The sequence below is a fragment of the Drosophila subpulchrella genome, chromosome X (assembly GCF_014743375.2).
Source record: "Drosophila subpulchrella strain 33 F10 #4 breed RU33 chromosome X, RU_Dsub_v1.1 Primary Assembly, whole genome shotgun sequence".
NCBI classification, from domain to species: Eukaryota; Metazoa; Arthropoda; class Insecta; order Diptera; family Drosophilidae; genus Drosophila; species Drosophila subpulchrella.
Window position 1 is genome coordinate 26,228,215 of NC_050613.1, and position 22,569 is coordinate 26,250,783.

The following is a 22,569-nucleotide window of genomic DNA, read 5'->3' on the forward strand; positions in this document are numbered from 1 at the left end:
TACATGCATAAAGCCAAATAAAAGAGCGATGCTCGAACCAATAATCAAATCGAAGCGAATCGAATCGAATCCAATGGAATCGCGTCGAATCGCGTCGCATTGAACACTAGCTTCCGGTTCACACTGCCAGCACAGTGGTCTCTTAACAGAAGTATAATAAATACCTTGTAACAAGATAACTACATTATAAAAACTTGTAGAGGAAGAGCTATAGAAAAATCCCAAATGAAAAAAAATATTCACAAAGTAAATAGGTACAATATTATACAGTTGGAGCTTTTTTTCCATTGGTAAAATACAGAATATATGCAAATTGAAAATAGGGTTCTTTACAATATAAGAAAATGTTTTTCAACTTGAAAAATAAATCAGTCTTAGAAATTTTTTATGTTTTCTATACAATATCTTTTTTAATAAGATTATATGTTATAAAATAAATAGATTGTAGAATATATATATATTTTTGTAACATCTTTTTATTTGTATTCTCTATGAACACAAAAAGAAGATAAAAGGTTGTCAATAATATATGATATTATCTTATCAAAAACCTCTTAGCCAGGCCTCACTGTGGCCTGGGAGCTGTAGAATTCCATTCACTCACGCACTGAAAACTATCAAAAATGTCGTCCACGAAGAGCAACGGCTGCTGTTTCTGCTTCTCGAGAAGGTCAAAGTGAGGCTACATCTTCATCGCCATCTCCATCGACATTATTATTATCACCATAACAACCATAATGATCAATCATTCAAGAACAACTCTTAGCTGTCGCTAACCACAGATCGACGACATTGTCTTGCGGTTGGTCAGTATTTGATTTTCCGTTTATTTTTTCTGTCTTTTTCGAGCTTTTGTGCTCGGCCGAAGGTTTCTGCTTCTGATTATCATTGAGGGGCTTTTGGCCAAAGTGCATGGCCAGCATGACGGGGCGGAAATTCTGTGCGGTCAACCTTTGAGCCCATTTAGACCCTCGAAAATGGGAGAGCCCAAGATGAAGGGTGGAAGAGTTCGTAGAATTTTGGGCGGATAAGCAAGTTCAGTGAACTAGCTTAAACTCTTAAAAAGGGGTTTAAAGTTCTTCCATTTAAGTTCTTAATAGAAATAATAGATTTATGAGCAGATGTTATTTTATACTGAAGAACACAAAAATAAAATGGTATTTGAAATAAAGCAGAAAGCACGCTTAAATATTAGTTTATTTTAATATCCCTATATCATTTTAATATGTCTTTCCTATATAATTATTTTGTATTTACAAAGTTAAATTACTTTATTCTTCTTAGAATAACAACATAACACAATCCATTCCCATAAAATTTTATAGTTTTCGCAACTTCACTAGTTCCAGCAATGTCTTAAGAACTCTTAGTTTTTAAGCAGGTGGAAATAAAAACCTAATATTTTCAGAATTGCGTGGATGTCACGACTTCCATAAACCCCACGACACTGTGGTAATTTTCATAAATCTCCATTATGAGCCCAAAGACAACTGTGGCTTTATTTGTTTTCTGGCCAACTTTCGGAATGCGGAATGGTAATGGTAGTGCAATCAAACGGAATCAAATTGTTCGATTGTGGCGACTCTGGCCGAATGGCCATCGATAAATTGGTATCGCAGGGAAGCGGTCGCTATTAAAATGCATCTTCGAGATGCGCAGCTGCAGGAGGTTGTGTAAGCCCACTAAGCCGAGTGTAAAGTGAAAATGAAAAACGTAAAAATAAAACTGGCTCTAATCCTGGCCACGGCCCACTGACAAACTGAGCCAGCTGATGGAGATTGACAAACTGACAAACTGAGGCTGGCAGTCACGAGGCGGAAACTTTTCGCGTAATAGTGTTGTCGAAAAAGTGGGAAAAATACAAGAAACAAAAAAAAAACACATGCAGGAGAGTATCTGCTCGTAAAAAATTATAAAAAAAAAAATAAAGTAAAAGAAAAAGCAAACGAAACTCTGGTTAAAGCCACTCAAAAAAGCCTGGTCAAGCTCTCGAGCGACTCAAGCTTGACTTTGGCGCTCACTTTCGTTTTCGTTTCGAGCGGATTTCGAGCGGCCCAAGCGGTACGGGGGGGGGCGGTACAGGGGGCGGTACGACGGGCGGACGCCAAGCGGCGCCGCTGCCGACGCTCTGCCGCCGCGCTGCCGGTGTTCGCCGCGCTTTGTCTCGAGCTTTAGTCGCTTGTGTGTGATAAAATCACGTTAGTAATCAATTGCAGGCCCAACAGCCCAGACCACAAAGAGCAGCACTCGCAGTCGCACCACCGATCCACAATCCACGATCCACCGATCCACGATTGCTGTTTCTTTTTCGACCCAGCAGACAAATTTTTTTTTCGGCCGTTTACTTTTTGGCCAAAACGCGTACGTATCTTGAAACAACAATGTGTGATGTGCAACAAAAAATATCCCAAACTGTTATCGTTATCGCGAGTATCTATAAAACAAAACTCGAAAATTACCACAAGAACGGAATGAAAGCCAAACATTAAAACACTTAACTCATATTTTTTTTCTACATTTTTTTTGCTGTGCTTAACAATTTTTAAGAATTTCTGGTTTGTGAACAAAAAACTGGGGGAAACCCAACTGAAAAACACCGAAAGAAAATTCCAGAGTTTGCATAAAAAAACAACAACAACAAAAAACGCGTGTGCTGAACTATTTTCGGTTTTGTCTCATTTCTCATTTGCTGCATTCATTTACCTTGTTTCGATTGCCCAATTAATGCGAGTTGGTTAACACAAAAACGTTTTTGATTGCCAATTTCCAAGTTGCGTTTCGAGAGGTTTCGTGTGCAGTGCTGAAATCGATTCGAAAACAGGGGGGAGGGGGTGCCAAATTGGAGCTATATCTTTGGGGAGAATCGCGCCAAGCCGGTTGGAGATATTTCACATTTTAGTAGTGGCCAAGAAGTCTTAAATAAAATATTTTAAAATATTCTAGAGCTTTAAAAATACTTCTGTACATTTATCAAGAAGCTTATAGTGTTTAGATAACTCAGAGATTCTTTGTAGAACTTCCAACCAGTCATTAACCTATGATACCTTGAAAATATCACCCATACGCACTGTTGCCCTGAAACAAAAGCCCAGCTTAATTGCAAACTTATCCACAGGAAGTGCACTGCTTCAGCTCTTTTTCCGAAAAAACAAAAACACCCAGTCACTTGGCTTAAATTATATTTCGACATCCCTCAGACATCCCACTCAAGCCCTGATTATCGCCGTTGTTTTTGGGGCTTCGCCTTTTAATTACGACATGTCCATGTCGTAGCATGCACTCAATGCCAGATGCGGATTTTTTTTTATGAGTTTTATGATATTTGTGCAATTGCCAGTGAGTCGTAATCATAAAACCCCAAGTTCCGTATGCAAAAAAACCAACAAAAGTCCAAACCCGATTGGTATATGTCAAGTCACGTTGTTGATCATTGATCACTTTTCGGGCAATTGTTAGAAGCAAATGGATCAGAGAGAAAGAGCGGGCTTAAAAGTAAAAGCAAAGGCAAAGGCCCAAAGATGATGACATAACATCTGGGGGCTCTGTTGTTGCCGGTTTTCGCTCTTTCTCTTTTCGCTTCTCTGTTGTGCTCGGGCTTTTGGATTTTGGTTTTTGGATTTTGGCGCTTACGCCCTACTTTAACAGCCAGCAGTCTTCGGGCCAAGTTAAGACGAAAAAAAAAGACGACTGCGAAGACCTGACCATCAGCATTGCATGTTCGCCTCGAGGGGGCAATTCCGATTTTCAGTTCCCCCTTTCTCTGGCTTTTTGTATTGCCAAATTGTTTGACTGATTGCTTGATGGACGGCAAAACAAAACAGCAAAGGCGGCCAAAACAAAACGGCCCAAAATACACTTTCAAGTTCATTTCTTGCATGCCTCAGCTGAAGATGACTTGGCTTTTGGCTCTGGGAGTTTGCCCGAATACGTTAGTATTTTCTTAAAATGGGTAAAGAAAATAACCAGGCTCATTAAAAACAATTTCAAGTAGTAGTAATTACAAAGGGTATATATTTTACAAACATTTCCAAGCTTTTCTTATTAAAAAAAATAATAATAACTTTAAAAAAACTAAAGCGATAGATTTATTTAGATGGTATATCACCGAAAAAAATCCTAAGTAGATGGGTTTGTTTTACTCTTAAATTCTATTCACCCCTGAAAAACTGTTTTTATTAAGATAAGATAAAAAACTTATTTCTAACGTTTTAAAGAACTGGTAAAGTTTGGATATTTTCAAATCCCATACAGCTTGTTAGGTATATAGTAAGTGACCAATTCCGCAATCTAATCCTAAGGTATGCCAGCTATTTAACTTTTCACCGCCAGACCCTTAACCTTTGAGCCCGCAATGTCAACTCACATTCGTGTCAAAGTCTAATAAGCCAATCAGCGATTCTAATTTGCGGTTCCCTTACTAAGTACTTAGTTTCTCCCATTAAATTCGGGATGACTCATAATTTTTTGCATAGTTGTTGACCAAATAAATTATCCCCCGTCTCCCTTTCTTCAATTAGAGCTTTGTTTTCTTTATTTTTTTTGCTTGTTTTAATGCATTTTCTCACATTTTTGTGTGTAATTATGGATCATGCCTGGCTTTTCGCACCTGTCTGCCTCTCTTTTCCCCCGGGGGCCTTATTCAATTTCTTTTCAAACAAAAGCCCAGCTTTGAAAAGCTTTGCCCATAGAAATTGCACAAAAAATTAAAAACAGGCAGGCACACACACACACACACAGTGCTGCTGGCCAAATGTTAAAGTGAAAAAGAAAAAAAAAATATAAGAAAATTACATAATTTTTGTTGTGATTTATAAACTGCTCGCCGTTGCAGCACACCGCTGGCATTACTCATACGCCGAGTTGCCCAAGAAATGTCCAATATTTAAACTTGACCAAAACCGCCGCCTCGGCTGCCAATGGCCATTGGCCATCGCCTATTGACAGTTGTCGTTAGCATCCGCATCGCTGCGAAGACCTTGGGGCCAGAGAATAGCCAGCCAGCCAAACAAAACAGTTGGGGAAAAACGAACAAAACCACAGACTCGAAATCAAACATGACCATTTTTTATTCGATTTTTGTATTTTGGCTTTTATTCCGTTTGATTTTCGGTGTTTACTTACCACGCGATAAGCGAAGGTCACCGCCCGCTGACCTTTGCCTCTGCATTATCATTAATTAGCATGCCCTCTCGTTCCAGCACTCCCGCCCACACACACACGCGCCCACTTCCCGCTCACACACACACACACTAACGCGCGCGCGACAGAGACAGCATGAGGCAGCCCAGTAGACAGCACTTCCTGGCGATCCTCGTCCTCGGCAGCGCCGCCTGCCTGATCAGCGCCGTACCGCTCCCCCAGCCGCAGCCCGCCGGCAACCAGGAGCTGGACGTCCTGCAGATCCCGCTGGCCAACGGCAAGGTGAGTGGATCTATGGATCTATTGGATCTAGGATTGTATCAAAAGATTCCCTATATGAGCAGATTTATGTGGAGCGTTTCGTTCTGTTATAATGCATTTCAAATGGTTAATGGTTTTTTTAAGAAGATCGTAATCCAAATTTTTTAGATTCTAAACTATCCAATAACATTAGTGAGTTTTGATGATCAACTTCATATTAGATCATATCAGAAGACTACCTTAATTCATAATTCGACGATCAATTGGATCTAAAAGATTCCCTATATGAGCAGATTTGTGTGGAGAGTTTCGTTTTGTTATAATGCATTTCAAATGGTTAATGGGTTTTTTAAAAAGATCGTCATCCAAAATCCAAAATCCTATATCTAAATTATGTTAGATTCTAAACTATCCAATAAATTAGTGAGTTTTGATGATCTATTGGATATTACTTCATATCAGAAGACTCCCTTAACTCATATCAATAGATTCCTTATATTAGGAGACTTAAGTGGATTGTCTGCTTTTCAGATAATGCATTTCAAATGGTTGATATAATGTTTTTTTTATTATATCCCATTCTTTCATTAGGTTTCACTTGGAGATCATGTTCCAAGAATATTATAAATAAATAAATCAATATTTTTAGACTCCAAATTATTAATGAAATTAATTTTAGTAACCATTCTTTGATTAGCATAATGAGTAATTGATGATCATCTGCACTTATATATTTATATTAATAGATTCCTTATATTGGGAGACCTTAAATTTAGAAGTGATTAGCTAAAAAGAGGTCTCTGGAAAAAATAACCTAAAGATAAACATGTCTTTTAAGACCATATGTTCTTAGATAAAGGGAAAGGTAATTATTCCAAAACTGTATGAAGGGTCATTTTTTCAGGTTTTTCTGGGACTATTTTCAATTCTTACATAAGGTTTCATTAGGATTCCAATTAATTTAGTGATTTTTAATAACATACTTTGGTTAATTAATTAATTACTTTATAATTTTGGTTAACTGTCTTCAAAAATGTACCCACAATGCAAATATTCTTTTGATCATATTATAGCATTATAAAATCTGTTAAAGTGAAGGTTTATTTGTATTCGATCAACACTAAATTGAAAGGGGCGACTTAGTTAGAGATATAACCAATTTATTGCTTTGCCTCCTAGTAGTATTTAACTTGGGCTACCCCTACTCAATTTACAAGGCATAATTGAAACATACTTAACTTCAAAATAAGAATTGGCATAAAGACGAGACTTATTTTGTGAGCGAGAAACATAAACAAGCCAAGCCACCTTCCTACTTCCTATAACTACTATTTAATCAGTTTTTAGCACCGCAGGAATACAAAAAAAAACGAATATAAAATTCTCCAGAGACCTATCAAATTATATAAAGTAGCTATGGGGAGGGCAAATATTTACTTGGCTGACTGTATCAAGAAAATGATAAAATAGCCCAAAGTCACACAAGCGAGTGTGTAGATCAAATATTAGCCAAAGCTTTCGTAGGCTTTTTCCCATTCAGGGGTGGTTCCAAAACAAATTGAAAGGCTGTTGCACCACCACATCGGTAGTATTGTTATTTAAAACGTGAAATTCGTCTGGGTTAGGGGCTATTAAACGGATAACTTGCTGCAATAAAACAATTTCGGGCCATAAACTTCGGCTTAATTGGCTGGCTAAGTGGCCAAGTTAATGGCCAAAGTGCTGGAACTCTTGGAGCGACTCTCGTTAGCATTCAGTTGGCCCGGAGAGTAGCGCGTGCTGCCGCCTCAGTTGCCCTTTCGACCATATTTGCTTGACAAATTTGCACTTGGACTGGGTTGGTTGGCTTTTTTCGGTAGGGGTAGGAAGCGGCCAAACATGTTGGCCAGTCGGCGAAAACTTCCTTTTACTTTTCGGTTTCAGTTTGGGTTTTTGTTTTATATTTTTATTTTTTTTTTTTGCCAATTCGGGTCTCGGGGTCTCTGGGCCCGTCCAACCTGATCCGAGCTGCGATCTCTTGGAGAGCAGACCAACAGACCAGTTCCAAGGAAGTTGGCACACTTGGTACCTGTTTCCTTAGCTGTATTTCGTTTGGTTTTTTTTTTTTTTTTGGGCCTCAGCTGGGTGTTGGCCCGGCCAAAAAAACCGGACTCTCGGCCCGAGTAGAGTTGAGTAAGCCAACTGCAGCGCTGTTATTTTATTACTTAATTGCCTGGCGAGACAGTTCCCCACAATTCCCATTCGCATTCGATCATCGGCGGGGATCATTGTATCACTGTGCCGGCAATTAGCACCCCGTACAAGCCCCCTTTACCCACGCCCCTGGCTAATTTGTTAGCCAAAACTATTCGGCCAGAGAGCTGGCCAGTTTTTAGCATTGTTTTATGTCATTTTATGGCTTTCACTTTGTGCCACAAATTTGCACAAATCTCCGAAATCTCAAGACAGCTGTGAAGGCTTCGTGAAAAAAGATTAAAAAATCAACGTCGTTACATTTGTCAATCAAAGCTGGCATGCAATTATTTATTTAAATTCGTGTGAGATACTAAAAATAAAGCAGAGAAGTATTTTCCTGGTAAGAAGTAGTTTTGATGACTACCCAATAATCACACTTCTTTATTTTTTTATGATTTATAAATGCTTAAATAAATTTTCTGATATGAAATACACTTACAGTGTTTGAAAGAAGCTCATAAAATTTTAATAACCATTTAAGTGTACAAGGTATTTAAAATAACTTGAACTTGAACTTTATTTGCTACTTAAAATGGACTTGTTTTTTATATTTTTTTTATTTATACTACTCACTTACTTCTTATCATTTTAGCTCTAGGGAAATTAAAGTACTAACTTGTCTAAAATTAAATATTAGTAAATATTAATAAAATAGAAGCTGCAAAGTCTAGTATTTTAAAATACTTTGCCATTGGATTATACAATGTTCTCAAAATGGTTTATGATATGTTGTAAGCCCAAAAATGATTCAATTTAGGGCCAACAAAACTGCAGCTTGCCACAGAGAGTTGGCCAACTTAATGATATCATGCAAACATAATATATATTTTAAATGCCTACACCCACGCCATTTGCAATAACATCTTTGAACATCTGCTGTAAGGCCCGAAAAAAATACAAAAAATAACAAAATTCCAGGCCAAAAGCAAATGTTACACAAAACGGTAAGCATTTGTTGTTGCCCAATTTGGCTCTGCGGTTGAGAGCGAAAACTGGGTCAAAATTTAGCCCACAAAACGCTGATACGTTAATGAAGTCGATTTGTATATATACACTTATAGTTGGGTATGCATATATATATAGTTCACTCGTAGTATGAGCCGATGTTCATCTTGGCGTGTTGACATGCCTTGCGCCATAAATCATTTAACGAGACGATGACAATGGCGATTGAACCAGCCACCAAGAAGCTGGAGGAAAATCGTAGAAAAATATATAAATAAGCAGAGCTGTGGACAATTTTCTTTGCGATGTCAACTGCAATGATATCTCCATTGTTGCCACTTTACTTGTGTTTTTGTTTGCCTGCCTCTTTCTGTCGATTCGATTCGATTCGCTTGCTCGATGGCTTCCCTGGCACCCAGCACGTGGCAGAAATGATATAACAAAACATTTGGGGGAAGCCGAGGGACTGCCAAGTAGCTCCACTCTCTATAGAGTCCATGGCTCTCGGATCCGGCGGACTTGTTTGGGGGTACTTCTTAATGGGGCAGAACTGCTAGTGCTTGCGTTTTTGACTTAATAAACAAGTTTAATGAATAGATTATTGGTTTACATTTAGCAAAATAAGTAAAAAATGATTTTTTTCCTTGGCGCTAAACATTTTTAATCAATTTTTAAAAGGCTACTTAAAATCTTTTTAAGTTTTTTTAATCTTTTTTAACACTTTATAATTTTTTGTACATATGTTACTAATGTCAAAAACTTTTTATCTATGCATAGAAATATTTCCGATAGACACTTTCTTAAAATGGCTTGTTCTATATTTTAGGCATTTATTTATATGGCTATTGATTTTAATATAAACATAAATTTATTAAATGGGTCTTAAAAATCCTTCTTAAATTCTTCTTTTCATATATACTTATCTTAATTATTTTTTTTTATAGTTCCCTTATTTTTTGTAATCTATTAAAATGTTATATAGCCTTTAATGTTGTGCTATTTTTGTTTTGCACCCACCTCGGGTAAACATTGTTTTGATTCCTTGCCAAGTGCAGACGCTCACCTAGTGATAGACTTTCCGCTTACGTAACCAGTGGCTCCCGCTCCACCCCCTTCTTAAAGACCCCTCCCCACTGCGCCACTGAACTGAACAACTTCCTCGCTTCGCGCTCCTGCACACATATCACGCATACGCCGCATTATGCGACAAGAAAAACGTCAATCGCAACTCGCTGTTGTTGCTGCAATTTGTTGGTAGCTGCATTTTTGTTAAGTGGCAAACGAGACGCGCTTGCCTTGTCTGTCAAGTCAGTCAGTTGGCAGCCAAAGACAATTTATTCAGCAGGGAGTCCAAAATGTGAGGTCTCTTTGGGGGGAATTCCCCTCTCAAGCTGAAAAAAAAAGGAAAAAAAATTGCCTTAAGATATGGATGTTGTCTTGGGCGATTAGCCAGTGCCTGAGAATAATTAAAGCCCGGCCATTATCCAATGGTCTTGTGGCTCATTTGATTTATTCATTTTCGAATTCCAGTTTCGCCCATTTTTCAATTTAATTTAATTGTGTCGCGTATTTTTATTAGCCGCCGAACAAGGCCCCATTGGCCTGGCCAACTGACAAGTGGCTAAAAGGCTTTGCCCCCGTCCCCCCCTGGATTAGCAATGGGCGTGGCATGATATATCTGTTTGGATATAGAAGCATATCCACTGCGGTCATGACACGCACTGTCGATGAGGTCGCATTTGCAATTAAATTGGAATTTCAATTTGTTTTCGTGGAATGTTGGGGTTGTAGCGCAGCCTTAATGCTCTATAATCGTATATAAAATATAAAAAAATGTATGATCTCTAACTCATTTTTTTAAATAAACAATATAACATAAATATATATTTAAAACGGATATTTACATGTTTATCTGATACAAACAGTGCCACTTTAATTGATATTCCGTTGGCCATATGCCAGCATTAAAGCTCTTTAAATAGCACTTAAATCACTGAATAAAATACCCACAAATATAAAATAAAATATACCAGTTTGCAATGTTAATTTATGCACAATCTGTGACTTATCGAATCTAGTTTTTTGACTCGGGGCCTTTACACTCGCTTATATATCTTTCTACGAGAGCTTGACTTTGTCAGTAATTTGTGGCATTTTTATTGATTCGAGAGTCGCCTTAACTTGGTTAAGGTCAAGGCAATTTATACATTTATATGCCCGAACATTTTAAAAGCGCTCTTAACAATTTGTTTTCTTTTTGAAGATTTTTTTGGGCTTCGATTCGATTTGATTCGATTCTTTATAAGCGGTGTCTTCCGCCTTGGCATGAGCCGAAACTCAAATTGAAAATGAAATTCCCAACATACTGCAGACTGCTTAAAATTCACAGCATTCGCTTTAATGACGTTTGCCACGAGGCAGCTTCTGGGCTTGAACTCATTTGAAATTCATTAAGATGTCCCATAAAAACGTAACTTTTGCCTTAAGTAGTTTCTGGCCCCTCTTACCCTCCAAAGACTCCATCCCTGGGCAATATCCAAACAATTGTCGCACTAAACTGACACTGACAGACAGCTTAAAATATGATGATGAATATATACTTCGGGGGGAAAAACGGGTAAGGGGGGTAAGGGAGACACAGAGTTGGCAACAGTTTGTTGGCCAAACTAGCAAAAGTTTATTTTATGCTCCTCATCATCATAATCATGGCCATCATAATCATCGTCGCTGCTGCTGACTTCCGCCCGCGTGTAAAAGTCAACTTCCGCACTGACTTTTGAGTCAATTAAACACTGCAACAGCAGCAACATCCACTCCTCAGAGAAATAACTATGTATATATATATATATCTACTATATATCCACGGCCTGGGGATCCCATTTCGAATCTCTTTTGCCTTTAAGTAGCATTCCGAAAGTTAGCTGACTGAAAAACGTGACAGTTTTATGGGAATACCCTGCAAATTCCAAATGCCTAATCTCATTAACTGGCCAAGATGTGCTTTCAACGAGAGGCCGACAAAGGTGGACACATGCGAAAGCCATTAACAATTGGAATAATGGGCAAGGTAAAAAAACAATGCTCGAATATAGACAATTGCCTCATTAACTGTAGGTATTGTCGGTGATGATATATGGGGATATATGTATGGTATTCAGTTGTCAAGGTGGAGTCATTGAATATTTATAGATATTATTAAAACAAATGGTTTTAATACTGAGGGTAAACTATTTGTTAAATGAGAAATAATATATAATTTATTGTTATAGTGGAATAAAAGTAACCCGCCTGAGGTTTTAAAACCGCCTCTTAAAACGTCTAAAAGTATGCAACAATATATTATGAAAAACCTTATTTCTTATTGCCTACTTTTGGTCACCTCGATAAGTGATTTTATAACCATAGATATTTATAATTATTACTAATAATTTATAATTTACATTATGAGTAGCATAAAACTAGCCTGCCTTTTGTCTGAAAACCACTTCTTAAAGTTTCTAAAAGTATGCAACAAAATATTTTTAAAAACCTTCCTTTTATTAGGCTTCTTGATAAGTGATTCTAAAACCGTTTAGCAACAAAAACCTTCAAATTTTATATTCAATTCTTAGATGGAATTCTTTTTTAGTTAATGATATTATTCTATAAATTTCCAATAGTTCATTGCTCGGTGCCCATATCACTTGGTCCGTTTAGAGTATTACAGCAATGACTACATTGTCCGATATTGAAATGGCTACCCAGCACAACCTTTTTATTTTTTGTTCGCTGTAGAGCAGCGGAAGAAACTTTTCCAATTGTTAAAGTGTTGATGCTATATTATTAGATTGTGCTGCTTTTGAGCTGCTTGGAATCCCTTGCACCTGGTGGCACCTTGACAATTGTTGCTACCAAGAAGTTGCCTTTGCTTTTGCTTTTGCTTTTTTGTTGCTTAGTGACTCGTGCTGTTGATTGTCCAAAAGTTAGCTGCCTCCTTGGCCGCTCATTCAGCCATTCATCCACCGCCCACAAAATGCAATTTTAATGCAATTTGAAAATTTATTGTGCAATATTTTCTTAGCTTAGACAGCTTATTGCTGTTGTTGTTGCACAGTTGGCAATTGCCCATTAACGTTAACAACTTTTTGCAAAGTCATTTGGCTTTCTGGGCCTCCTGACTCTTGGTTTTTTTCTATTTTTTGAGTTAGGGGGTCGAAGAGCAGCTGCACCACCTACCCACTAAACTGAACCACTACACCAACCACTTGGCCAAACTCAACCAAAACAAGGGGCCACTCAATGTGTTGCTGTAGGGATAGAAGATCCCTTGTAACCCCAGAAAAATTACAATTTACACTGGAAACTTGATTAAGCAAATGACAGGGGCGCCCCCGAAAAGGGGACGGGGGCAGCCACCAACCAACTCATTGTCTAAAGTGAAAGTTTTGTCAATTTGCGGGCACTTTGGGGCCTTTTGTTTTCTTTCGTTTGGCATCTGCTGAAGCTGCGGCCGCCTCATCTTCTCCGATGTTTCACTGCCAGATTATGCAACAGATGTACGAAATTATATAGGTATTATTGTTTATCTCGAGCGCAGAAAAAGTAATTCGCACTTAAAACCAGTCATTGCCAACCCGAAAGTCAACTGGGTTTCAAATGGCTAAGGTCGCGCAGAAAGGCTTTGATTATAGCGCTATTTTGTCAGTCATTCAATTCTTGGTATTGGTTTTATATATTAAATAAATTTGAAGAATAAATAAACAAGTATTATTTTATGATACAATGTATGTATGTAGGTAGTATTTTAATATATATAATATTATAATAGAAATAGCAAAAATACTGGTCAGAAGAAGACTTCCCAAAATGCTAGCTAATATATAATATAAAGCTAACTATAAAAAGCATATATTTCTCTACAATTATTATTTTTGGCCAGTATTGAAAAACTAAATCAACATCCAAGGTTTTTTACCAGATTTAATTAGTAGTTTTAATCTATCTCACCTTGTTTCATCTACAATTTTTTCCTTTCACCCCCTTTACAGGAAATCGATGTCTTGACATTGGGCGCCAAAGACCAAGAAACATTGATAGCCGATCGCAACAAACGAACGATTGGACTGCTGCGCGAACTGTTCCCCGACATCACCAAGGTAAGAACCCGATCGGATATAGACCTTTATATATTACATGAACCATAAGCTGTCCCCCCCGAAGCCCCTATGCCCCTCTGAAACGTCAGCCAAACCCATTTGTAATGCCAACTATAACAATCCACTCAGACACTTTTAGCCCAGGGTCTTAGGAACCCAGAAAGAAAAAAAAAAAAAAAGAAAAGAAAACCATATACCCCTTGTCTATATGAAAGTGTATTGAATTTGGCGCCACGCGAAATGTTTTCCTCACATAGGAGATCAATGTGCAGATCAATCGTCTAGTGAATAATGTGTTGCAACGCGTGGGGCCCGTGGTTCTGGGCACGATCCTCAATCCGGCCTTCGATCGGGGTCTCCATCCCCGGAAGCCAGCCCAAGAGGACGACGATGGTGCTGGGGATGATGAGGATAAGGAGCAGGGCTCCAAGGACTATGACCAACTGCCCGAGGACCTAACCCAATTCCAGCCCGATGGCGATTTTGCAAAGGAGCGCTGATCAAGAAAAAAATATGACAAACTTAGCCTAAGGCTTTATCCCGAAACAAATATTGGCTTGGTCCCCTCCTCTCTCTCTCCTCTGGAAATATGTACCTCCAAATGTTGCATGTTTTTCTTTAGGCTTAGCAAACGAGCACTCAACCAACCACCACCCAACCAAACCACCTCCTGAACTCAGCATGCCAGCACCACCACCACCACCACCACCACCCAGTAGCAGAGGTTGAACCACCCACAAAGACACATATAGAGACACGAACACAGACACAAATAGACAACAACACCCACAATTAAGTTTTCAGCCTGCAAACAGATAGTATCATCATTCCAACAATTGGCCAAGATCATCAAGAACAGTCAACAATCGACCAAATCAACAACCAATCAGCTACTGCATCTACTGCATCTCATGTGGAAAGCACCACCAAAAAAAAAAAAAAAAAAAAAAAAAACAACCAGAACCACCAAAGAATCTTACTTACCCAGTATAAAAACCACATATTTTCTGTTGACCTTTCGCTGATCTCTCGATCTAGGAAATCGACTCGATAGTCAATCGAATTATAGCCCAGGTGATACGGGTGGCCGGTCCGGGTCTTCTGAATAGCATATTGGCCGGAAATCGCGGTGGTGCGGGTGGTGCAGCAGCCGGTGGCAGTACAACGCCGGCCTCCGATTTCGATGCCGATTTCGATGCGGACTTCGATGATGATGATGACAGTTCGGCGCCGTCTAGCAGTCCGGCAACGAGGAGTGCCAGTGCACCACCGTTGCCACAATTACCCAGCCAAGGGGCCAACGAGGTGGAGGAAAGCACGCGGGTCAAGATCGATCTACCCACATTTGCGCCACAGGCTGCAACTGGATCGAAAGGTGACGAAAGCTTTAACAATCAGGCATCTTCATCCCCAACAACAACAAGAACAACAACCACCACCACCACCAGTCCCAGTAATCCAACAACAACCACGACAACCACTAGCAGCACCACTAGTAGCACCACTAGCACGCCAGTGGAGGAGCTGGTCCAGTTGTTCCCGCGCTTCTTGGAGCCGGCAACAACCGCTCCAACTCCAACATCAACTCCAAATCCAACTCCATCTCCAGCAACAACGATAACGACAACTTTGCCTGCAACAACAACCACCACCACCACCCCAACAACTACCACTTCCAGCACCACTGATTTACCCCCACCAATAACTGAACCCACCACCACCACCAACATTCTGTTCCCCACCAACAACAGCATCGATGAACCACAATTGCTAACCATCATAGCCGATATAAATCGTTTATTAAATTCTACCAATTATTTTATTACAACCAGAGATAATCTAACAACAACAACAACCACAACAACAAAGGCCACAACAATTGACAACAACAACATTACGAAATTATTGCCCGTCTTTGATTGAGCACTTAAAAAAAGAACAGAGTTTAAAAGGCAAATAAGGATTTGAAAGCAACAACCACCATCACAACAACAACTACAACAAGAACCACAACCACCTGAACAACAACAACCACATAAGGATGAAGATGAAGAACAAGAGAGCATCAGCAACATCATTTAGAAAAAGCATTTTCGATTTCGCGTAGAGATTTTTGCTCATTAAAAAACAAATGGAGATGAAAAGCTCCAAAAACTCTCGAATCGGTTCAAAAGTTGTGTGTCAAGTGGTTTCAATATTATTATTTTTGGAAAAAAAAAAGTATAAGAAATTTAGATTCTATAAAAGCTTTATATTGGTTTTCAAATTCTACAAAGTTTTTGGTATTTGAAATTATTTTTTGGAAACCACTTTAAAACCACCTTAAGCCGCTTCGGAACCACGCCCCTCACTCCACCCTCATATATGCCGTAGAAATCACCCTCTGAACCGCTTTGCATATGTATTAAGAAAGCAACCCCATTGTATATTGTTGATATTCCCTACTAGGCCCCAAGTTCCTCCGTCCCTTTGACCAAACCCCAACAAAAAACACCATCCGCATTGTATGTAACCGTAACTGAACCACTGAAGTTAACTAATCTCCCCTACCCTCCACTCAAACCCTCTCAAAACTCTATGCACCTGCACCACCGAATCTAAATTCGTACACGCACCACGTGGTTGTTGTAGCAAATCGACGACCAGGCGAACCGCATTATCTCAAAGCTCTTGAGAACTTTGGGACCCACGGTGCTGCGTACCGCCATCCAGGGCAACAGTGCGAATGCGGCCAGGACCAGTTTCGATGCGGATTTCGATGATGACGACGATGAGAGCTCCAAGAGCAGCAGCAGCTCCACCAGCACCACCTCGTCCTCCAGTAGTGACAGTGGCACCCGGGTGACCATCGAACTGCCCACCTTCGAGCCCGATGATGATGAGAACGAGATCGATGCGGAGAAGAGCAGCAGCAGCACCACCACCACCACTACCAGCACCTCAACCACCGAATCCACCTAAAGTGCGTTTCATTTGCTACAACAACTGTGAGATACAAAAAACAGAGTCAAAATATCACCAAAAATATTACAGGAATCACAGGAAAGGTGTCTAAAAGTATTCTACCATATATTCTGAGTTCTGAATTTTTTCATTGCATACTTTTAGACACTTTAATTAAAGATTTGCTTTTAAATCCAGTGATTTCTTTGGCATCCGCTTAAATTACAGACTATTTCATATTGATATGATAGATCCTACTACCATTAGATATGAAAAAGTCTAGATGCCTCTTTGGTTTTGATGTTGCAGAGCTCTGTCAAGCAGTACTATTGAATTGGCTTTTAAAATTGGTTTCTCTTCCCCTTACAAATTTTTCCGCGCAGCACTACAACAACCACCCAACCACCCTCTACAGAAATTGAAATAAACGTTGAAGGAGTATAATAAAATGAAAGTGAAGTTCTCATTGAATTGGCATTGTTAACCAACACTTGATTGTTTTGAAATTACCTTTAGCACACTGGTTTTCAGCACACATACACAGTCACTAGCCTTCTCTGTCTCTATGTCTCTTGTTTTCCTCTCTCCCTGTCTCTTTCTGTCTCTCCCTCTCTATCTTTTTCCCTCTCTCTCTGCCTTAGTCATCTTCTCCTAAAACAGTTCCCTTCAAACTTTATCCTCCACACTTTTTACTACATTTATAATCTTATATCTATCCTGCTCTCTCATGCGCACTCTCATTCCACTTAGGTTAGTAGGTGTTTTTTACAAAATAAATTTATATATTTTACATTTATATTGTATTAGTTGTATAAGCCATTTTTTAATACATTTCCAAATATACCGATATAATTTGTACTCTCTTGTGACTTTTTGCTCAAGCCAGAAACATCACATTTTTAGAGATTTCAAAGCTTCGTGAATGGTGTCTAAAAGTAGGCAATATACTGTTCACTTTTGTATATATCACATTTAATTTTTCCCTGCCTTCTTTTTGACACTTTTAAGAAGAGTTTGATATACCTAGAGATTTTCGAAAATCGCCAAAATATTCATACACACTTTTGGTGCCCAGACAGACTCGATAAAAACGTGTAAAAATCCCATTCAGCTCATTTTTGTCGCTCTCGAAACGATGGTGAATTGTGGGTTTGGTTGGGGGTCTTTTCTTCCTCACCACAGCACTCGTATGTACACTCACCACACTCACGAGTGCATTTACATCCCGAAACTATCTCTGCTCTCATCCCCAGAATTATTATTCGATACTCAGTGTACTCATTTCCGCACTCATTTTCGCCGTCTTCGTATATTCGCCTGCCGCAGAATAAAGAAACAAAAACAAAAGAGTTGACAGGGATTTACAGAGATTCGTATTGCCACCCTATCCAGAATTAAAGAAAAAATTAAGAACGCTTGAAAAATATACCCAAGGAAGCGTAAGCGATAGTCGATGTCTGATAAAGTGGATTTCTAGACTAAGCGCTCCTCTCTATTTATCTCTCTCTATCTCTTTCTATCTGTGCTGTCTCGCTCCTTTTGTTTTTCTCTTTTGCTTATTTTTGTATCTTTTTCTCTTTATTTTCATGTTCCATTAAAACCCGATTCGATTTGTGCAATGCAATAACTCACCACCAAAACAATCAAATCAAATCAATCAAAAAATACGAACAATGCTCCACCGAAAACTGATAACCGATAACTGATAACCGATAACGATAACTGACAACCGCAAATGTATACACAAATACATCGAACGCATTTGTGCACGTATTCGATAACTGCCCATCAATCAATCGATCGATTTCGACACCACAATCGACAACAAAAATATCGCCAATTATCAACAAAACCACCTAACCACTCTGTCTCCACCTAACCTCACATTCACCCTAACCTCACAAACGATGACATAACCTCACTTGTGTTGAACTCACCACAACCAAACATATTGAAAAAAATGAAAACAAAACAAAACGAAACGAAATACACACGAAACCCACTGTTGAACACACATATTACACGTCGCCGAATCCTACGCTTTGCCTTTCCCTCAAACCCTCGACCTTGGGCTTTTCACCCACCAACCCTTGAACCACCCACTATCCTCTCCCTCCACCCCCCCTCCCCAACACATGCACATAATCAACGCTAAAAAAAAATTCAAAATTTCTAAACCAACACCCACAATAAAAAACAATGCAACAAATGCCCTACCAAAAATATCGAAAAAATATATACATACCTATGACCAAAACCCGAAAAAAAACCAAAAGAATGGAGCCACCGATACCCAGATCGACTTGTCGGCCATCAACAAGCAATTGGAGGAGACGATCCGAGTGGCCCGTCAGGTGAAGGAGGCGGAAGCAGCCGCCGCCGCCGTGGCCGCCCAATCCCTGTCCCCATCCTCCGCATCCGCCTCCTCGCCGATCGCCCAGGCGCCCATTCCCCTGAAATCCAACGAGCCCATCCAGCTGAGCTTCAACAACGAACTGCCCAGTGTCTCGACCTCTGCCGGTGTGAATGAGAAGGCCTTGAGCACCAACGATCTGCAGCTTTCCGAGTCCAAGTCGCCGGCGATCGATGAGCTGACCCTCGACTCCGCGGAGGAGACAGCCGACCTGGACGATCGCAACAAGAGGTAAGTGAGGGGTTCCTCCTTCCCCACATCATTGCAAAACACTTAAATAATTCAAAAACTCTAAACACATAACTAATCTCACACTTTCCTTTCCTTTTTACCCCTACAACAATTCAACAACAAATGGAAATACTTCAACCATTAAAAAATAAAACCCTCTAACTAACCAAATATTCAAAACGAATAAAAAAAAACTTACTAATTCATATCAAACCAAATATTATAAATCTATACTCTATAAAATATAAACAACACATGAATACGCTTCACAACCAACCAATATACATATGATTGTAAACTGATGATTTAAAATTCAACAACGATTCAACAACATTTAAATTCACTCAACCATTATCCAATTGGAATGGAATCTCCCCACCTCAACAACTTACTAATACGAATTATATTCGAAACATATAAATCAAAATTCAACAACGATTCAACAACATTTGAAATTCACTCAACAATCACCCAATTGGAATGGAATGTCCCCACCTCAACAACAAAATTCAACAACCAATCAACAACATACAAATCGAAATTCAACAACAAATCCATATTCAACAACCATATGATTTCGAATGGATAATCACCAATAGCAATCTGTTTAAAAGGTTCCTCAGCTTCGGCGGTGCGGGTCTCGCCGGTGGCTCAAGCGGCGGAGCAGGTGGTTCGCCCAGTGGCAATGCCCTGGGAGCCGGAGGCTCTGGCAACTTTCTGCTGGACGTGGTGAGGGTGAGTACCGCCTTGATATTAATTGACCCATTTAGACGTGTCTAATTTGAATATTTCCTCCTTTCCTCCTTTGGAACACCAGCTCTTCTCGGGCAGCGTTCAGACCCAGCAGGGCGACGAGGCGGCCAACTCGGTGGGCGGTGGAGTCAGTAGCAGTGGAAGTTTGGGCGGCGACGGTGACGCGGATGGCGACAGCACCCGCAACGCCGACGGCTACACCGAGGGCATTCCCGGCCCAGTCACGCGCCTCGTGGTCCTGGCCAACCGCGGTCTGGCCAATCTGGTCCAGGACTTGATACTGGTGAGTGTTCAAATGCAGTTTGGTAAAACTACGGTAGAACTTCCATAAGTCGAACCATTATCTTCATCGAAAAGAGTTCTTTGTGTAGAAAAAATTGTATGAGCATGTGAACTTTGACTTAACAAAACTTGAAGGAACTACGTGGTACTAAGAGAGGAAAAACCAAGAACATTGTGCTTGAATTGAGAACATTCGTTCTTAAAAACCGTGCAAGCACAAATGTTCTTACTTTGAGCTGAATGTTCTTAATTTCAGAACGAAATGGTAGGAACTAAAAAAGTGAAATGAGTTGATTTCGTTCCATTTTCAAGTTGATTTTGGACTTAATTTAAGAACATTTTGAGATTATTGGATTTCTGAGCACAAATTGAATTTGATTTAAGAACCACGTGCTAAATGTATAACATTTCGTTCTTGTTAATTTTAAATACAAACTCAACTTAATTCAATCACAAAGAGAACATATTAAGCTCAAAAAATGTCGTTCTCATTTTAAGAACATTTTCAACTCAGATGAGAACGTCAGAATTCTCTCTGTGTAGGGAAGTTCCACTCTATTTCCAATTCAAAGTTTTACATGTTTTTTAAAAGAAATTTTGTTTTCCATTTAACAAATTTTGTTAAAAGTTTGAAATTGTATGTTTTCTGTTAAGATCCCAATAAAAAAGGGTTTACTTTATAAATATGATTAGGTAATTAACAAGTTCTCATATCCTATCCCCTTCTCTTTCAGCGCGTTGCGGCCACCAGCGAGAAGTTCGTGAACTTCAAGGCCAAGCTGATAACGGCGCTGATCTAAGGTCAAGGGTCAGCACCGGCCACGCCCTGCCCGAATTAGTCAAGTCACCAACCTGTACAGAGTCAAATGCAGCAGATCACCCCTCTATCTCGCTCCCTCCCCCCGGAACGTCTGTCTCTATCTCTCTCTGTCTCTACCGCCCCTCCCCCCAAAAAACCACCTCCTCCACCCCCTCACACCCACACACACACACGCCCACTCACTCACACGGAGACAATTTTGTTGTGCATCATTCGATCAAAGAAAGTTCCCGGCAATTCCAACATTTTTTCTAAATCTTTAGCCAATTTTTTTATAACAAAAACGAAAACAAAAAAAAAATCATAAAATTATAAGCAAAATTGAAAAAAATACCAATCAAAGAATTTTATTTATATATATCAATAAAAAAAAAAACAAAAATTAAAACGAAAGTGTGAAAGCAACATTAATATGCATATGTATAGAAGAAGAAACGCCTGATACAGATATTCCCGCCCTAGTGCTATATCTTTATATCTTCTCCCCACTCCCATTGGCTTTTGTAAATATTTTGCTATTTGCAAACTTTCCTCACCACTTTTCCTGGTCTCTTCCTTAATTTTTACCGCCCCTCCTAACCGTTTTCCTCCTTTTTTGTGTATATTTTGTGTTCTATTAAAAAAATCATGACTGTGGTGTTTTATTTACTATTATTTTTAATTATTTTAAACGAAAACGAAGCGAAGGAGATGAAAGGATGATGAAAGGATGATGAAGGACCCGTCAAGTTTCTATTAGGAGAAATGTTTTTTTTACTTGCTGTTGTTGGTCAAAGAGCCCCAAAACACCCATACACACACAGACACGCACACTCACTGAAGCATACTCAACATACATACATATATAAAGCGATTCGATATGCCCATTATATTATATAGATCCGTTCTTGTTCGACTTCCCTGTGTCCCCTGGATTTGTTTTGTAACCCCCCCGTAATCCTAAGCGAATTGTGTTTTTCTCACTATGATTTTTTTCTAGCCTAGCTAAGTGAAACTTTCGAAAAATGTGTATAAAATAAAAGTGAAATCATTTTAAAAACGATCTGCTTGGTGTTTTATGTTGTACAGGTGGGTTTGAACTCTAGACAGGTTAAAAAAGGGGAAAAATATCTGCCATATCTACATAAACGAAATATTTAATACAAAACAGATTATGTTGTTTAAAATTACTTTGAGCCATGTTTAATTTAAAGAACATTTATTATATTAAAATTTAAAATATTTAAAATTAATAAAAAAAACTGAACGGATTTAAATCAAAGCGAAAATACTTTAATAGGCTATAAGTATAATTGGAAACTGAAATATTTCGGTCTAAAAAACATTTTTTTCTAAATAATTGTGACTAATTCACTTTGTAAACTGCTTAATATGGAAAATTACTCATAGGCAAGCCAATCGCATTTTATATT

General features: G+C 39.0%; 1 protein-coding gene across 4 annotated transcripts; it reads left to right on the top strand.

Annotated features, from left to right (window-relative positions):
* The first annotated feature begins 2,216 nt into the window (after window positions 1-2,216).
* LOC119556292 (platelet glycoprotein Ib alpha chain) lies at window positions 2,217-22,196 on the top strand. 4 transcript variants are annotated; one of them, XM_037868350.1, is made up of 7 exons: window positions 2,217-2,361; window positions 5,199-5,421; window positions 13,608-13,715; window positions 18,935-19,302; window positions 19,917-20,037; window positions 20,120-20,338; window positions 21,072-22,196. In XM_037868350.1, exons 2-7 carry the CDS (start codon window positions 5,275-5,277, stop codon window positions 21,135-21,137), a joined length of 1,029 nt encoding a protein of 342 aa, XP_037724278.1. In that variant the 5' UTR covers window positions 2,217-2,361; window positions 5,199-5,274; the 3' UTR covers window positions 21,138-22,196. The 4 variants fall into 4 exon arrangements, with proteins under 4 accessions (XP_037724278.1, XP_037724279.1, XP_037724277.1 ...); XM_037868351.1 differs by lacking the exons at window positions 18,935-19,302; window positions 19,917-20,037; window positions 20,120-20,338; window positions 21,072-22,196 and adding exons at window positions 14,754-15,090; window positions 15,548-16,495; XM_037868349.1 differs by lacking the exons at window positions 18,935-19,302; window positions 19,917-20,037; window positions 20,120-20,338; window positions 21,072-22,196 and adding an exon at window positions 14,754-16,495.
* Window positions 22,197-22,569: the final 373 nt, after the last annotated feature.

Bases quoted from the DNA above. Each gene is read 5' to 3' on its own strand.
- LOC119556292 (XM_037868349.1), top strand. From the start codon at position 5,275: ATGAGGCAGCCCAGTAGACAGCACTTCCTGGCGATCCTCGTCCTCGGC. The intron at 5,422-13,607 runs GTGAGTGGATCT...CCCCCTTTACAG, and splicing joins TCCCGCTGGCCAACGGCAAG to GAAATCGATGTCTTGACATT. The intron at 13,716-14,753 runs GTAAGAACCCGA...CTCTCGATCTAG, and splicing joins TGTTCCCCGACATCACCAAG to GAAATCGACTCGATAGTCAA.